This window comes from Macaca nemestrina, chromosome 9, assembly GCF_043159975.1.
Source record: "Macaca nemestrina isolate mMacNem1 chromosome 9, mMacNem.hap1, whole genome shotgun sequence".
NCBI lineage: Eukaryota > Metazoa > Chordata > Mammalia > Primates > Cercopithecidae > Macaca > Macaca nemestrina.
In genome coordinates this window covers 87497349-87514285 of record NC_092133.1, presented here as the reverse complement: position 1 = coordinate 87514285, position 16937 = coordinate 87497349, and the positions used below count along the sequence as shown (strand labels likewise).

General features: G+C 38.0%; 1 protein-coding gene across 8 annotated transcripts in view; it reads right to left on the bottom strand.

The window, feature by feature from the left end:
* LOC105486630 (zinc finger AN1-type containing 4) overlaps nucleotides 1-16937 on the bottom strand; it is a 59105-nt gene that overhangs the window by 30178 nt on the left and 11990 nt on the right. For 6 of the 8 annotated variants that reach the window (XR_011607940.1, XM_011749561.3, XM_071070025.1 and 3 more), the window contains exons 3-5: nucleotides 6610-6685; nucleotides 5589-5656; nucleotides 1783-2023 (exon numbers count right to left, since the gene is read on the bottom strand). Coding sequence is in view for 7 of the 8 variants with exons in the window: in XM_011749561.3 (XP_011747863.2) it covers nucleotides 1783-2023; nucleotides 5589-5656; nucleotides 6610-6685 (385 nt within the window). In the remaining variant the exon portion in view is untranslated. The remainder of the gene's footprint in view (nucleotides 1-1782; nucleotides 2024-5588; nucleotides 5657-6609; nucleotides 6686-16937) is intronic. The other 2 variants (XM_071070028.1, XM_071070026.1) reach the window with 2 other exon arrangements.

Here is a 16937-nt window from a genome sequence, read left to right as displayed (position 1 = left end):
GTGATGAACAATAAGACAGTTCTAATTAAATTCCATGATGACATTTGAGCTGAGTCATAAAAACAAATAGAAGTTGGCTGAGGAGAAGCTGGAGTAAGAGGAGAAAACGACGTTTTAAGAAAAAGGGAAAAGGTGTATAAAAACACAGCATAATGAAAAGACCTGGAAAACTATGGTGACAGGTTGTCAAAGGACTCATACACTAAGCTGAGGAGCTTGCGTTTCCTTTAGGAAAAGGGAGCCAAAAGAGTGTGTACTAGGGAAGAAAACTAAACAGTGAGCCAGCACATGGCAAAAGTGGTATGAAGACATTCTATTAATGGCCTAAGGCTGTAACCCTCACTGCTACCTCCTCCATTTCTTGCCCATGGTTTATGCCAAGTTTGTAGTGCTAACCAGATGCTGACATATTAAAGTCAACAGGTAACACCCATGTGTCACAGTCTGCTCTCTGAGGCCACAAAAAATTGAGTCTAATCTTTCTTTCACATAACACTCTGTGGTGGGCAGAATCCGAGGAGAATCTCTCTGACTCTTGACCCCTGGTGTTCACATCAAATATGGTTTCCTATCCTTGAGCCTAGGCATGATGGACGTCTTGCTTCTAGCCAACTGAATATGGCAAAGGACGTTGCAGATGTAATTTAGGCCCTAAATCAGTCAGTTTTGAATTCATCAAGAGGGAGCTGAGGGCAGCCTCTAGTCAACAGCCAGCAAAAAACTGGGCCCTCCATCATATAACTGAAAGGAAATGAATTATGCCAGCAATAAGAGTGACCTTGTAAGTAGATTCTCCTCCCCAGTCAAGCCTCCTGATAAGAGACTTGCTGACACCTTGACTCCAGATTGTGAGACTTGGAGCACAGTGATGCTGTGCCTGGACTCCTGACCCACAGAAACTGTTCTCCAAACTACAAGCTGTTTTTTCTTTAAATGATTTCACCACTACCTTTTTATTTTGCAGGACCTGTAACACCTTCCCTTTCTCTGTCTGCTTGGCAAACTCCACTCCCCTTTTACGGTCACAGCTTCTCAGAGGTTGTGTCTAACTCTCTGCCTTTCATGCATAATAAAGGCCCTCTCACCTATTCTCCCAGAGATCCTGATATCTTTTTATAACATCACCAACATTATATCACCGATACTCTTTATAGCAGACTGCATGCTCCATGAAGGTAGGAAAAATCATCTTTACATCATCAGTGCCTTGCTCAATGAATGGCCATAAAAGTTCGGTGAGTGAATGCTTAATAACTTGAAGTGAAAGAAGATAAACAATCATAGTAACTCAGAATGCACAGCAACTAACTGAGAGGTTGCCTTGTCCAATTCTCTAATTTTTCTATTGCTTAGCTAAATATCTGTAGGGTTTCTCCTCCTGATTTTAGAATATTACAATTTCTCTCCCTTTTATAGAATAGGAAAACAAGATCAGAGAAATAAAGAGATTTATCCGCCTTTAAGCAGCAGACTTAAATTTAGAAAAAAAGGTATCAACTTCAGGTTTAACCCTTTCTATTATGCTAAGGTTGTATAACACACTATTATGACAGGATTCTATAATCTATTAGGCATCATAGAGTTTCACAGAGTAACAGAAACAAATCTTTTTATGAAAACATCCCACTCTGTAAAAAAAATCTCAGTTTTATCATATCAATCATATGAAGGACAATTTCAGACTTATATATTGGGGGCTGGGGTAGGAATGAGATGCATGACATTTGTTAATATATATAGATTATTTTGACAACACAAGGTAAACAAAAGTTTATGGAGTACCTCATACGATGTTCTCCTTTTCTCCGTAAGATATGCAAATGAAAACCTATTTTCTTTGAAGAGTCAGATAACGGTGTTAAAGTGCCATCTCCCCTATCTACTGCAGGAAAGAAATTCAATTGATCTCCTTCTCGGTACACCAAAAATGTAACTTGTTTGTTGCAGGAGGTCTTCTCCCAGACCTCAACTCGACTGGAATCCAAGTACTCTGCCATCTTCCTAAGTGGATCTTCTGTAGGAACTACAAATGGAAAATTGATAAGTCTTCGATTTGGATCAAGTTTTATGCATCTGGGCACAGTAGTGACAGGATATAATGTACTGAATTTGAACAACAGCCCTGTGCATATAATATAAACATGATATTCTTCAAATAAGTTTCTGATCTTTCTAGAGTTAATATAGCATTCCTTATGTTGTATTAATAAGAAACAAACAAACGAAATGCATGATTATGTTACTATGTTCAAAGACAGAGCTAAACCAAAACATGAGGGTTTTTTGTCCTATGCCATTATAGTCTATATTTTTTTCCCTGTGCCACTAGAGTCTGTATATTTGCTGATTCTATGACATTACTATCAACAATTCTTTTACTATATACTTTCTGCTCCCTATATTTTCAAATATTGGTTCCAACAATAATTAAAATCAACATAAATCCCACTTACTTTAGATTAAAAGTACACAGACACAGCCGTATGTGGTGGCTCATGCCTGTAATCCCAGCACTTTGGGAGGCCGAGGCAGGCAGATCATGAGGTCAAGAGATCGAGACCATCTTGGCCAACATGGTGAAACCCCGTCTCTACTAAAAAAAATACAAAAATTAGCTGGGCATGGTGGCGTGCACCTGTAGTCCCAGCTATTCGGGAGGGTAAGGCAGGAGAATTGCTTGAACCCAGGGGCCGGCGGTTGCAGTGAGCTGAGATTGCGCCACTACACTCCAGCCTGGCGACAGAGGGAGACTGCATCTCAAAAAAAAAAAAGGACACACCACACAAATACATAATTAGGAGACATATCTAAGAAATTAGAAGTAAGCAGACTTATTTTTTTCTTTCTGGTTTTATATAAACGCTGATTCTGAGAGCTGTTTCTTGACGTGAAGTAATTAAAAGTACATAATAACTTAGAACATGAGGGAGTCACTTAATGTACTAAAATTGCAACAGTTCCAGGAAAAAATAAAAGTTCTCTCCCAAAGACATTCTCATCATACTGCAGAAACATCTGCTTTCTCCTAAAAGAGGCAAAGATTTCCCAAGCTGCATAACTTTCATTTATTTATTAACAGAATCGTGGTGCTCTACAATCCTTTAAAAAGAAGCTGCAGCAATAGGAAAGTATTAAACTTGGAAAGCAGTAAGGTAAAAACATCAAAGATGTTTCCATAGCCTAAATTCAATAACACTATTACTAACACAAAAATCTTATGATTTAGCTTGCTTTATGAAAATAGTTATTTGGATGTTTTTATTTACTTTCATAGGCCAAAAATGTATAAATATTAAAAGACACTTTTCAAACAACTTCTTGCCCTTTGTAAGTTAATGCTCCACTTTCCATATTACGTCCAGAGATAAAAATTTGGATCAGAGGGCAGACCTTTGGGGGAAAAAAAATAACAAAACACAACAAAAAAGAAATAAAAATTATGCCTATTTTTGTAGATATTGCTATAGCCATTACCACAGTCACATGAAAGCCTTTCCTAAACCAGCACAGGGTGCCTTACTCAGGCAGGTGTATGTGTGTATCTTCTCACAACAGAAAAATCTTTCAGATTTTACCAGCTATAAAACAATATATATGAAGTTTGATATGCACTGGGCACAATTTAGTTCTAGAAAAGAAACTAATTTTAATCTTTCTATGCTGCTTGGATAATGGTTATTTCAAAAATAATTTTTATCTTTTTATTTGTATTCTTTATTTGAGACAGAGTCTTACTCACTCACTCATATGTTTATGAAGAGTGTGATACAGATTCTGAGGCAAACTTTTTTTTTTTTTTTTTTGAGATGGAGTCTTGCTCTGTCACCCAGACTGGAGTGCAGTGGCGCAATCTTCACTCAACTGTAACCTGTGTCTCCCATGTTCAAGCAATTCTTGTGTCTCAGCCTCCTGAGTAGCCCGCCACCATGCCCAGATAATTTTTGAATTTTTAGTAGAGATGGGGTTTCACTATGTTGGCCAACCTGGTCTCAAACTCCTGACCTCAATCCCAGGGCCTATAATCCCAGTGCCTATAATCCCAGCTACTCAGGAGGCTGAGGCAGGAGAATCACTTGAACTCAGGTGGCAGAAGTTGAAGTGAGCTGAGATCAAGCCACTGCACTCTAGCCTGGGCAACAGAGCAAGACTCCATCTCAAAAAAAAAAAAAAAAAAAGTTTATCTCAGAATCTGTATCACACTCCTCATAAACATATAAAATAATTTTAGTTCTAATAAGAAAAGTAGGTGTTTTGATTAGACACTCTGGTTTAAAGTAGTATTACACACAAATAACCAACTTTCAAAAATGTAATACAATAGAATTCACATGGCATTAAACAGTATATAATTCTCTCTTAATATAATGGCTTAGTAAACATAGGGTTCTCGTGCTACTCCCAAGAGTTATTCCTATAAACATCACATAGTTATTACTATAAATGTCACATAGGACAATTACTTAAATCCAATTAATTAAAAGTCTCTGATATCAGGAGCACTAACAGGCCCTAACATTACTAACTTTGTTTTTCTCTAACCTATAAAAAGCAGTTCAACAGCCAAAGTAGCATATCTCATTAAATCCTCTTGAGGTAGCTAAGAAAAAGATAGCAATAATCCTATTTTCTAACCAAAATTATGAAACATAGGGATATAATTTGACATGTGGAAGCAAGCCAGGAGTAGAATCAATACTTATCCTTCAGTTTTCTGGTTAGTGAAGGATCAAATAAATCTGAAAGCCTTCCTCAAAATGAGGTCCACAGAAGAGGACACTCTGACTAGTCTCCTCCACTTGATGGGAATTCATGTGACACACCTGACTCAGGGACCAATGTGAATACTGCCTGCTCTTCTTGTGCTTAATAAAACCCTCTCATCAATCAAGTCTCCACTAATGTCATCTTTTTTGAGGGCCCTTCCTACCCTGTTTTCTGCATAGCACTTACAACCATTAGGAGTTACATCGACTCTTTACACATTTATTGTAGGCACTGTCATGAAGCAGAGACTTTCTCTCCCATGTCTACTATACTTGGAACATTGCACTGACCATTTAGTAGATGCTCAATATGTATTTGTTGAATGAATGACTGGATTTCAGAACTACTTATATTCTGAGAAAGGATGCAACAGGGCCATGATAATATCCATGAAACCCAGATGTATCACAAACCAAGTAAACAGGCAATGTTGGAATTTTGCAAAACAATCATAATCTCAGGAATTGAAGATCTGGTAGATTTAAAAATAAACAAGATTCCTATGAAACTAAACACAATAGTAACATAATACTTACAGTATGTCATTCCATTTCTGTTCCCTATATTGGCAAAAGGTTTATTTTTAAATCTCCCTGAATTGGACCAGGAATCAGGTGATTTTTCTGAATTGTATTTTAGAGTTCCAGCCTCTAGGCATTTAGGTTTTAAAGAACAATGCCTAGAGAACCAAATGTGATTTTTCTAAGACCTAATAGCAGAAAGGAAACCTAAATGAAACCTGAGGCTATAAAAATACTGACATAAAGAATGTTACTGTCAAATTGCTTTTTTATATATATATATATATGTATATATATGCCTACCTCTTCTAGTATTTATAGGTCCGCCACGCATAGCCAAAACTAGCTTTAAGGTACACCCTTCTGAAATGCTGTGGAGAGTTAACACAAAAATAAATCATAATCATCAAAATGCATTCAGTGCTAAATGTACACATAATTACATGCTGGCTTATCAGGGAGAGTGCCTACTCTCTAAAATATAAAAAGATATAGCAATGTAAATACATATAAAATGTTAACGTATTTATTGGTACAAATAATAAAAGAAGTGAAACAAATTCTCATAAGCCATAAAGAAATCCAAGAATAAACATACTGGAAAAGACCTCTGTGACTATGTGTTTTAGCTTGTTCATTTCACATTAAGGACAAGGAGGCCCAGAGAACAAAAGTGGCTTGCCCAAGACCCAAAGTGTAGAAAATAGCAAATCTATTTAATAAAACAGAAAATAGAAAAATAACAAGGTCTCCTGACTCTCAGTGCTCTTACAGCTATTCCACACTGCCTCTTATCCTTTTGCCCTTTTCTTAAGAAAGGAGTGATGAATTATGTGAAAGAGGGGAGAAATAAAGAGAGACAAAGTGTCAGAAAGTATGTTGGTAGTCACTGGTGCACACAGCATTGCTTAGTAACAAAAGCAGGGCTTAATGAGAAAGGAAAGACTTTGGGAAGAACATTTCTCTCTTATCCAAAACTCTTGTAAAGACAGAAAGAAAAGGAACATGGCCAGGAAGGAATGGTTCAATATTCAAAGAAAGGAGCAAAGTAGGCAAGAAGATAATAGGAGGATTTCAAAAGGCAAGAGATAAACAGCTTGACATGAAAAATGAAAAGGGAACATAAACGTATCAGAGGATAAAGGTTAAGTAGTATAGAGTACCAAACTAATGCATCTAAAGTTCAGGATGTATGATGAAATCTAGGAATCTGAACTATTCAGAAGAAAAAGAGACATGATCTAAGAGTTCAAAAGACAAATATTAGCATATGGAGTCATAATACTAAGTGCCTACAAAACAGCCAATATGCAATTACACTCACTTGTAATCATTCAAGCAATAATCATTTTCAAGTTCCATGTTATTCCAAATTAAGTGCTGTCGACAGATGGGAATACCTTAAGGGAAAGTTATTAAAAAAAAGTGTTAAAAGAATTCAATAGCATCTCCAAAAGAGTATGATACAAATCTATTTCATTAAGGAACTAAGAGTACTAATAAATTAAACATTCTTCTAAATTGAATGCTAGGTGCTAAAATTTACAGAAGGCATGCCTAAAAGGAGATATAGTCCAATCCATTCACTGTAGAAAAGAAGAGATGTTGCAACAACTCTCTGGTCCTAAAACAAGGTATAAGATAGAGAGCCCTTTAAAAGGCAAGATAACATGCTCCTGCACAGCAAAAGAAGCTATCAACAGAGTAAAGAGATGATCTACAGAATGGGAGAACATATTCACAAACTATGCATCTGACAAAAGTCTAATATCTATATGCTATAAAGAACTTAATTCAACAAACAAAAAACAACCCCATTAAAAAATGGGCAAAGGACATGAACAGACACTTCTCAAAAAAAAAAGACATATATGTGGCCAACAAATATATTTTAAAAGCTCAACATCACTAATCATTAGAGAAATGTAAATCAAAACCACAATGAGATACAAGCTCACACCTGTCAGAATGGCCATTATTAAAAAGTCAAAAAATAACAGATGTTGGCAAGGTTGAGGAGAACAGGGAACGCATACACTGCCGGTGGGAATGCAAATTAGTTCAGCCATTGTGGAAAGCAATGTGGAGATTTCTCAAAGAGTTTAAAATAGAACTACCATTCAACCCAGCAATCCCACTACTGGGTATATACCCAAAGAAAAATAAATCGTTCTATCAGAAAGACACATGCACTGGTATGTCCATCACAGCACTATTCACAATACCAAAGAGATGAAATCAATCAAGACGCCCCCGCAACAGTGGACTGGACAAATAAAATGTGGTGCATATACACCACAGAACACCATGCAGCCATAAAAATAATAAAATTATGTCCTTTGCAGCAACATGAATGCAGCTGGAGGCCGTCATCCTAAGAGAACAAATGCAGGAACAGAAAACCCAAATACCATGTGTTCTCACTTATAAGCAGGAGCTAAACATTGAGTACATATGGACACAAAGATGGGAACAATAGACACTATGGACTACATGGAGAGGAAAGGGATGTGGGTTGAAAAACTACCTATCGAGTACTAGGCTCACATCCTGGGTGACAGGATAATTCATACACCAAACTTCAGTAACACACAATTTACTCATGTAACAAACCTGCCCATGTATCCACTGAACCTAAAATAAAAGTTGAAAAAAAAAAAAAAAAGATATTGGGCTGGGTACAGTGGCTCATGCCTGTAATCCCAGCACTTTGGGAGGCCGAGGCAGGTAGATCACGAGGTCAAGAGATTGAGACCATCTTGGCCAACATGGTGAAACCCCATCTCTACTGAAAATACAAAAACTAGTCAGGCATGGTGGCAGGCGCCTATAGTAGCAGCTACTCGGGAGGCTGAGGCAGGAGAATCACTTGAACCTGTAAGGCGGAGGTTGCAGTGAGCCAAGATTGCGCCACTGCACTCCAGCCTGGCAACAGAGTGAGACTCCATCTCAAAAAAAAAAAAAAAAAAAAAAAGATATCATGAATCAGGCCTGAAGAGTTTAATATTTAAGGCCTAAAATGGAAATCAAAAGCAAACAGGAATAGCTATTCTTATATCATATAAAACAGACTTTAAAGCAACAACATTTAAAAAAAAAAAAGACAAAGAAGGTCATTACATAATGATAAAAGGATCAGTCCAACAAGAAGATATTACAATCCTAAATATATATGCACCTAACTCCTGAGCTCCCAGATTCATAAAACAATTACTACTAAGAAAAGAGACAGACAACAACACAATAGTGGGGGACTTTAACACTCCACTGACAGCACTAGACAGGTCATCAAGACAGAAAGTCAACAAAGAAACAATGGACTTAAACTGCACTCTAGAACAAATAGACCTAACAGATACTTACAGAACATTCGACCAAAGAACTGAAAAATATACATTCTTCTCATCAGCACATGAAACTCCAAGATCATATGAGAGGGCACAAAAAAGTCTCAAAAAATTTTTAAAGATCAAAATTCTGTCAAGTATCCCCCCAGACCACAGTGGAATAAAATTAGAAATCAACTCCAAATACACAGAAATTAAACAATCTGCTACTGAATGATTTTTGGGTTAACATTTTGAAATCAAAATGGAGATTTAGAAATTCTTCCAAAGGAATGATAATAGTGATACAAGTTATCTAAACCTCTGAGATACAGCAAAAGCAGTGCTAAGAGGCAAGTTTATAGTGCTAAATGCCTACATCAAAAAGTCTGAAAAGTCACAAACTGACATCACAGTTTGATGTGTAACATCACACCTCAAGGAACTAAAGAAACAAGAACGAACCAAACCCACAGCTAGCAGAAGAAAAGAAATAAAGATCAGAGCAGAACTAAATTGAATTGAAACAAAAAAATACGAAAGATCAATAAACAAAAGGTTGGTTCTTTGAAAATATAAACAAAATCCACAGGCCATTAGCTATATCAATCAAGAAAAGAAAACAGAAGATGCAAATAAACTCACTGAGAAATAAAAATGGAGACATTACAACTTACACCACAGAAATACAGAAGATCATTCAAGACTACTACAAATACCTTTATGCACACAACCTAGACAATCTAGATGAAATGGATAAACTCCTAGAAACATACAATCCTCCTACCTTAAGTAAGGAAGAAATAGAAATCCTGAACCAATAACAAGCAGTGACAATGAATCAGTAATTTTTAAATTGCCAACAAAAAAAAGCCCAGGGCTAGATGGATTCACAGACTAATTCTACCAGACATTCAAAGAATTGGTACAGGCCGGGCGCGGTGGCTCAAGCCTGTAATCCCAGCACTTTGGGAGGCCGAGACGGGCGGATCACGAGGACAGGGGATCGAGACCATCCTGGCGAACACGGTGAAACCCTGTCTCTACTAAAAAATACAAAAAAACTAGCCGGGCGAGGTGGCGGGCGCCTGTAGTCCCAGCTACTCGGGAGGCTGAGGCAGGAGAATGGCGTAAACCCGGGAGGCGGAGCTTGCAGTGAGCTGAGATCCGGCCACTGCACTCCAGCCTGGGCGACAGAGCCAGACTCCATCTCAAAAAAAAAAAAGAATTGGTACTGGCCAGGCTCGGTGGCTCATGCCTGTAATCCCAGCACTTTGGGAGGCCAAGATGGGTGGATCACGAGGTCAGGAGATCAAGACCATCCTGGCTAACACAGTGAAACCCCATCTCTACTAAAAATACAAAAAATTAGCTGGGTGTGGTTCACGCACCTGTAGTCCCAGCTACTTGGGAGGCTGAGGCAGGAGAATTGCTTGAACCCGGGAGGCAGAGGTTGCAGTGAGCCGAGATCGTACCACTGCACTCCAGGCTGGGTGACAGAGCAAGGCTCCGTTTCAAAAAAAAACAAAAGAAAAGAATTGGTACCAATCCTACTCAAACTATTCCAAAAGATTGAAGAAGAGGGAATTGGCCAGGCGAGGTGGCTCACGCCTCACGCCTGTAATCTCAGCACTTTGGGAGGCTGAGGTGGGCAGATCACAAGGTCAGGAGTTTGAGACCGGCCTGGCCAATATGGTGAAACCCTGTCTCTGAGAGCTCAAAGCTGCAGTGAGCTGTCATTGTGCCACTGCACTCCAGGCTGGGTAACAAAGTGAGAACCTGTCTCAAAAACAAAAACAAACAAAAATCTGTAATGGAAAAGTTAAAAGCATTAGAACTCAAAACACAGTAACAAGAAAACAACAAAAATTTGAATAGACACTTCACCAGAAAAGATACAGATGATGCAACAGACTGTTTGTATTCACCCACTCAAATTCATATGCTGAAGCCTAAATACCCAATATAATGGTATCAGAGGTAAGGTTGGGGGTCTTTGGAGGTAATTAGATCATGAGGGTAGGGTCCTCAAGAATGGGATTAGTGTCCTTAGAAGAGAGATGATCTCCCTCTCTCTCTTTACCATGAGAGGATATAGAAAGAAAACAGCTGTCTGCAAACCAGAAAGAGTGCCCTCACCAGACCCTAGACCTGTGGGTAATCTTGGACTTCCCAGCTCCAGAACTGTGAGAAATAAAATTCTGTTGTTTAAGCCATCCAATCTATGGTATTCTGTGACAGCAACCTGAACTTTTTTTTTTTTTTTTTTGAGACAGGGTCTCATCTGTTGCCCAGGCTGGAGTGTAATGGTGCAATTTTAGTTCACTGCAACCTCTACCTCCTGAGCTCAAGCGATCCTCCCACTTCAGCCTCCTGAGCAGCTGGGACTCCAGGCGCATGCCACCACGCCCAGATAATTTTTGTATTTTTAGTAGAGACAGGGTTTCACAATGTTGCTCAGACTGGTCTTGAACTCCAGGACATGAGTGATCCACCTGGCTCAGCCTCTCAGCCTGAACTTATTAAGACAGATGACAAGCAGATTAAAAGATGCATAACATCATCAGTCATTAGGAAACTGTAAATTAAAACCACAGTGAAATATTGCCAATTCATATTATAATAGCAAAAATGAAACAAAAACTGAAACTAAAAGAACCCAGACAATATTATTAAGTGCTGATAAGGATACAGAGCAACCAGAACTTTTACGTATTACTCATACAAACACAAAATGGTAACAGCCGCTCTGGAAAATAATTTAGCAGTTTTATAAAGTTAATATATACTTCCTATGCAATTCTGCAATTCCACTCTTAAGTATTCACCCAAGTGAAATAAAAACCTATGCTTCCATAAAAATGTGTATGTGAAAATTTATATGACTTTATTTGTAATCACTAAAAACCACCCAGATGTCCCTTAACTTGGGAATGAATAACTATGGTACTTCCTTATAACAGAACATTACTCGGCCATAAACAGAATGAACTACTGATACATGTAACAATATGATAAGTCTCAAATGTATTATGCATAAGTGAAAAACAACCAGACTTAAGAGACTATAAAGTATATTATTTCATTTATATAAAATTCTAAAAAAGGCAAAATTACAGGAATAGAAACAGATCAGTGAGTACGACAGGGGCTTGGAATAGAGGAATGGATTGACCACAAAAAGTACAGGAGAATTCTGATGGGTGATGGAACTGTTCTATATCTTGATTGTGGTGGTGACTGTATGATAGTAAATGTCTGCCAACACCAACAGAACGATATACTTGTTATGGGTTGAACTGTGTCCCTTCAAAATTCTTATGTTGAAGTCTAAGCCCCTTATACCTCAGAATGTGACCTTAATTTGAAGATAGAATCTTGACATATGTATTCAAGTTAAAGTGAGGTAACTAAGGAGGGCCCTAATCCAATATGACTGGTATCCACATAAAAACGAGAAATTTGGAGGCAGATACACACAGATACAAGGAGATTATCATGTAAGAAGACGAGGGTGATGCCTTGAATAAGCCAATGAACTAGAAAGATTGAAAGCAAATCCCTAGGAGCTGGGTGAGAGGCATATGACAGATTCTATAGCCCTCAGAAGGACCTGACACTCACCAGCTAAATTTCATATTTTCAGCCTCCAAAACTGTGTAACTTTCTGTTGTTTAAGTCACCCGGTTTGTGATACTTTGCTATGACAGCCCTAGCAAACTAATACAATGTGTAAATTGTATGATATGTAAATTATATCTTCCTAAAAAATGGTTTGTTAGAATCTGGAGACAAATGAAAACATGCTCAGTATTATTAGTTAGCAAATTAACAATGTGTATAAACTACAAAAAATGATCGAAGCTATCTAATCATATATATTGCTGTGATTACAAAGCCCTTAAGTAACTATTACAATTTTTTAAACAAAAAAATATTTTTAGCAAAACAAGTACTTGGAATTTAATAACACTGACATTCAACTTACCAAAAACTTATAGGATATAGCTAACACAGTTATTGGAATTTTAAAATAAATGGTTATGTTTTTAAGAAGTTGAGACTCCTAGTTTCAGCTCTGATATGTGGAGAACTTTTAATTCACCACTCCTTACAAGAAAAAAAGCTGAACAAACTGAAAACCAACAACTTTTCCTGGTGCCATCAGAGAAATTAGGTAGTAAGGTAAACCACCATAACAAAATCTGTTGAGATAGGCAAACCCAGAGAGTCAGAGTCAAGATCCGTTTATGTGAAGCAGAAGCCTCCAAAGTCATGAATTGGAAGGAACACTTACATGGTAATTTTGATGAATTCATAGAGGCTGAGTGTGGACCAGCATGAGACTGGGAAATTACTGAGGGCCAGTACACCAGGCCCGTCTAGCCTCCCTACCTCACTTGAACTACTAGAAGCTGAGGGAGAAGAGAAGCTAAGACACACTTTGAAGGTCCCAGCCCAGAGGCACAGACCCACTGAAAGATTTAATCGTAAGATTACAGAATGTTCCCCCTCTTCCCAATATCTCACCACCACACTAACAAGGCTCCAGTAAAACAACAGTGGATTACAACTGAAAGAATTGTAAGACACAAACTCTAAGCAGGAGTCTTCAGGGAAACTCAAAGGCATCAGGGGAGACAAAACAAGAAAATGAGAGGAATTTGAAGCCTCTAGCACTTGCAACTACAGCAAACATTAAACACAGCCCAATTTCTAGCCAGTTGAAGATAAAACATCACTCTAATGTCCTATTTACCTCAATTTTTATTACCTGATATATCTGGTTTTCAACTAAAAATACAAAGCATGCTAAAAGACATGAAAACACACAGTCTGAAAAGAGAAAACTAGCATCAGAAATAGACTCAGATATGGCAGAGATCTTGAAATTATCAGACAGGGAAATTAAAACAGCTAAGATTAATATGCTAAGAAATCTAATGGAAAAGTATACAACATGAAATAACAGATTGATAATACAAGCAGAGATGGAAACTTTAAGGATAAAAAGTAGATGTTAAAAATAAAAACACTAACAGAAATAAAGAATGCCTTTGATTGGTCATCTGCAGACTGGATGTGGTGAGAAAAGAATCGGGAAGTTTGAAAAATGGCAACAGAAACTTCCTAGGAGAGGCACAGTGGTATGCACCCGTAGTCCCAACTACTTGAAAGGCTGAGGCACAAGGATTATTTTGAGTCTAGGAGTTTGAGTCCAGCCTGGCCAACATAGTGAAATCCCATCTCAAAATAAATAAATAAAAGAAACAAAGAAAAGAAAATAAACTTGGCAAAACGGACTGTTAAGAGAAAAAAGAACACACAAAAACAACATCTATTAACTGTGGGACAATTTCAAAAGTTGTAGCAATTTCAAAAGGTGCTACTAGAATATCAGAAGAAAAAATGAGACAGAAGAAATACTTAAATAATGGCCCGATTTTCCAAAATTAATGAAACATACCAAACCGCAGATCCAAGAAGCTCAGAGAATACCAAACACAATAACTACCAAAAAATCTACACCTTCAACGTATTATATCAAACTGTAGAAAAGCAAAGACAAAGACAAAATCCTTAAATCAGGCAGAAAAGGGAAAAAAACACCTTACCTAAAGAGAAGCAAAGATAATTACTACAGGCGACTTATCATCAGAAATCATGCAAATAAGAAAAGAGTGGAGTGAAATATTTAGTGTTGAAAGAAAAAAAACACCAACTTAGAATTCTATACCCTGAAATATTATCCTTCAGAAATGAAGGAGAAATACTTTTTCAGACAAACAAGAAAAGTTAAAATCTGGGTTTTTTTGCAAGAAACCTTAAAAGACATTATTCACCAAAAAAATGATGTAGGTTAGAAACTAAGATCTACATAAAGAAAGCAAGAGGGCTGAGCATGGTGGAATTTGTTGCCAGTGGACCCATATTGCAAGAAATGTTAAAAGACATTATTCACAGAAAACAGGATGTAGGTCAGAAACTCAGATCTACATAAACAAAGGAAGAGGGCTGGGCATGGTGGCTCACGTCTGTAATCCCAGCTTTTTGGAAGGCTGAGGCAGGAGGATCGCTCTGCTAAGCACTTCACCTTTAACTCATTTAATCCTGAGAACAACCCTTTGAGATAAATACTATTATTCTTCCATTTTAGACTGAGACATCTAAGATAAAGAGAGGTTAAGTAATTTGGGCAGCCAGTAATCTGAAGCCAGGCAGCAAGCCTTCGGCACTCCAGTCCCCTTTTTCGAGGCCCTTTGCAAGTCCCTGAGCAGGCCCTGCTCCTCCCTTGCTGCAGCCTCCTTGTTCCTAATGCAGCACACTCCTTCAGCCCTTTCTCCACTAGCCCCTCCATCCTCCCCACTCTCCCCACCAGGCTCTAGTACTCAACTTACCAAAAACTTCCCCTAAAGGAAAAGCAGTCTGGCAGAATAATCATTTTCCCAGCAGGATAAACCCAAGCAGCCTCACCTCTGCCCTCCGTATTCCATATCCCTCTAACTTGGAGAGTCTGACTCACACCATGTGACCCCCAATGTCTTCCAGGGTATAAAATAGATCACCCAGAAAGGGCTTAAAATGTATTTTTCGGCTGGGTGCGGTGGCTTATGCCTGTAATCCCAACACTTTGGGAGGCCAAGGCAGGTGGATCACCTGAGGTCAGGAGTTCGAGACCAGCCTGGTCAAAACGGTGAAACTCCATTTCGACTAAAAGTACAAAATTAGTCGGGCGTGGTGGCACATGCCTGTAATCCCAGCTATTCGGGAGGCCGAGGCAGGAGAATCATTTGAACCCAGGAGGCAGAGGTTGTGGTGAGTAGAGATTGTGCCATTGCACTCCAGCCTGGGCAGCGAGAGCAAAACTCTGTCTCAGAGAAAAAAAAAAAAAAGGAAGACTATGTTCTCTCTCTGCCATGTGAAGATGCAGTGAAAATGCAGTGGGCAAGCCTAGAGGAGAGTCTCCACCAGAACCTGCCCATGCTGGTACCCTGATATTCAGCCTTCAGACAGAAATAAATTTCTGTTGTTTAAGCCACCAGTCTGTGGTATTTTGTTATGACAGCTCCAGGAGACTAAGACAGTAGGGTATTTTACATATTACCTTATTTAATTTCCTAATATCTGTATTTGTTCATAAACATTTAAACTTAGATTCAATTGTCTAATAACCACAAAGCCACTGCTTTTGTCCCTACAATGTCTCCTCCTACAGAGGACAAGGAATCTATAAGTTGGCTCTGGTTCTGACTCGTGGAAACTAAGTATTTCCCCTTGGATGAGTTATTAATCTCCTCTAAACCCAAGTTGACTCTTCTGACACAAAAAGATTGAAACAGAACTCTCTCTAAAGTGCTTCTGCTGCATAGAGATTATTTAAAATTCATGAACGAGATTAAAAATACAGAGATAATATACAACACAAGAGGATTTCATCTTCATGCTCCAAAAAAGGTATCCTCTAAACTATGATATAAATTGCAAAGCAGAACAAAGTCAAAATAGACTATTATGACTCTAGACCTCACCAAATCATTTAGGGCAGACAAAAGCTTCAAGAGCCATTACTGAATGTGCTGATGTGGTCACTGGACTCGGCCAGCCACTTACTTCAGTAGGATGTCTCCTGGGGCTAGAGAAATAGCAAATATTCAGGAGCTCATGTATCAGAATCCTTGACCTCACAAAAATGAAAAATTCTAACCCTCCTCATCCTTCTATAATTCTGAACTTAAACCAGCTGGAGGGCAACCCTAGTCACTACCTTTATATTACAAGCAAGTTCCAGCTGGTTTCATCAACAAAGATCCATTTACTGTTATATGGAACAATTTAATTTTCTACTCAAAACTGGATTTTTAACAACTACAAATGGCAAACATTACTTATTGCAGAAATCTGCAAAATGAAAAGAAAAAGACTAATTTTAATTTTTAATTTTTAAAAAGTGCACTTTTAGGCACTTTTTGCAAATATACAAACCACAAAAGAGACGTTACACATTATTCAGCACCCCTGCTATGCTAAGGGAACTTTGAATGTATGTAAATGTAAGCCAAAAACGCTTTTCGGAAAACCTCCACATTAAAAAAAAAAACAAAAAAAATGGTGGTTGCAAAGCAGTGTAAAAAGGGAAATAAGATCCCTAGAAGGGAATATAATTACTATTTCCCATTAAAAGTAAAATAAAAAGTAACATTAAAAGTAACTATAAAATAGTTAAGGCAGAATTTGCATGTCACCATAACCTGCTGAAAGTTACTCTAAAATACTATTTCACACCACAGCATGATGCCAGGGATTTGCTTCCAAAGAATCTGGTGAA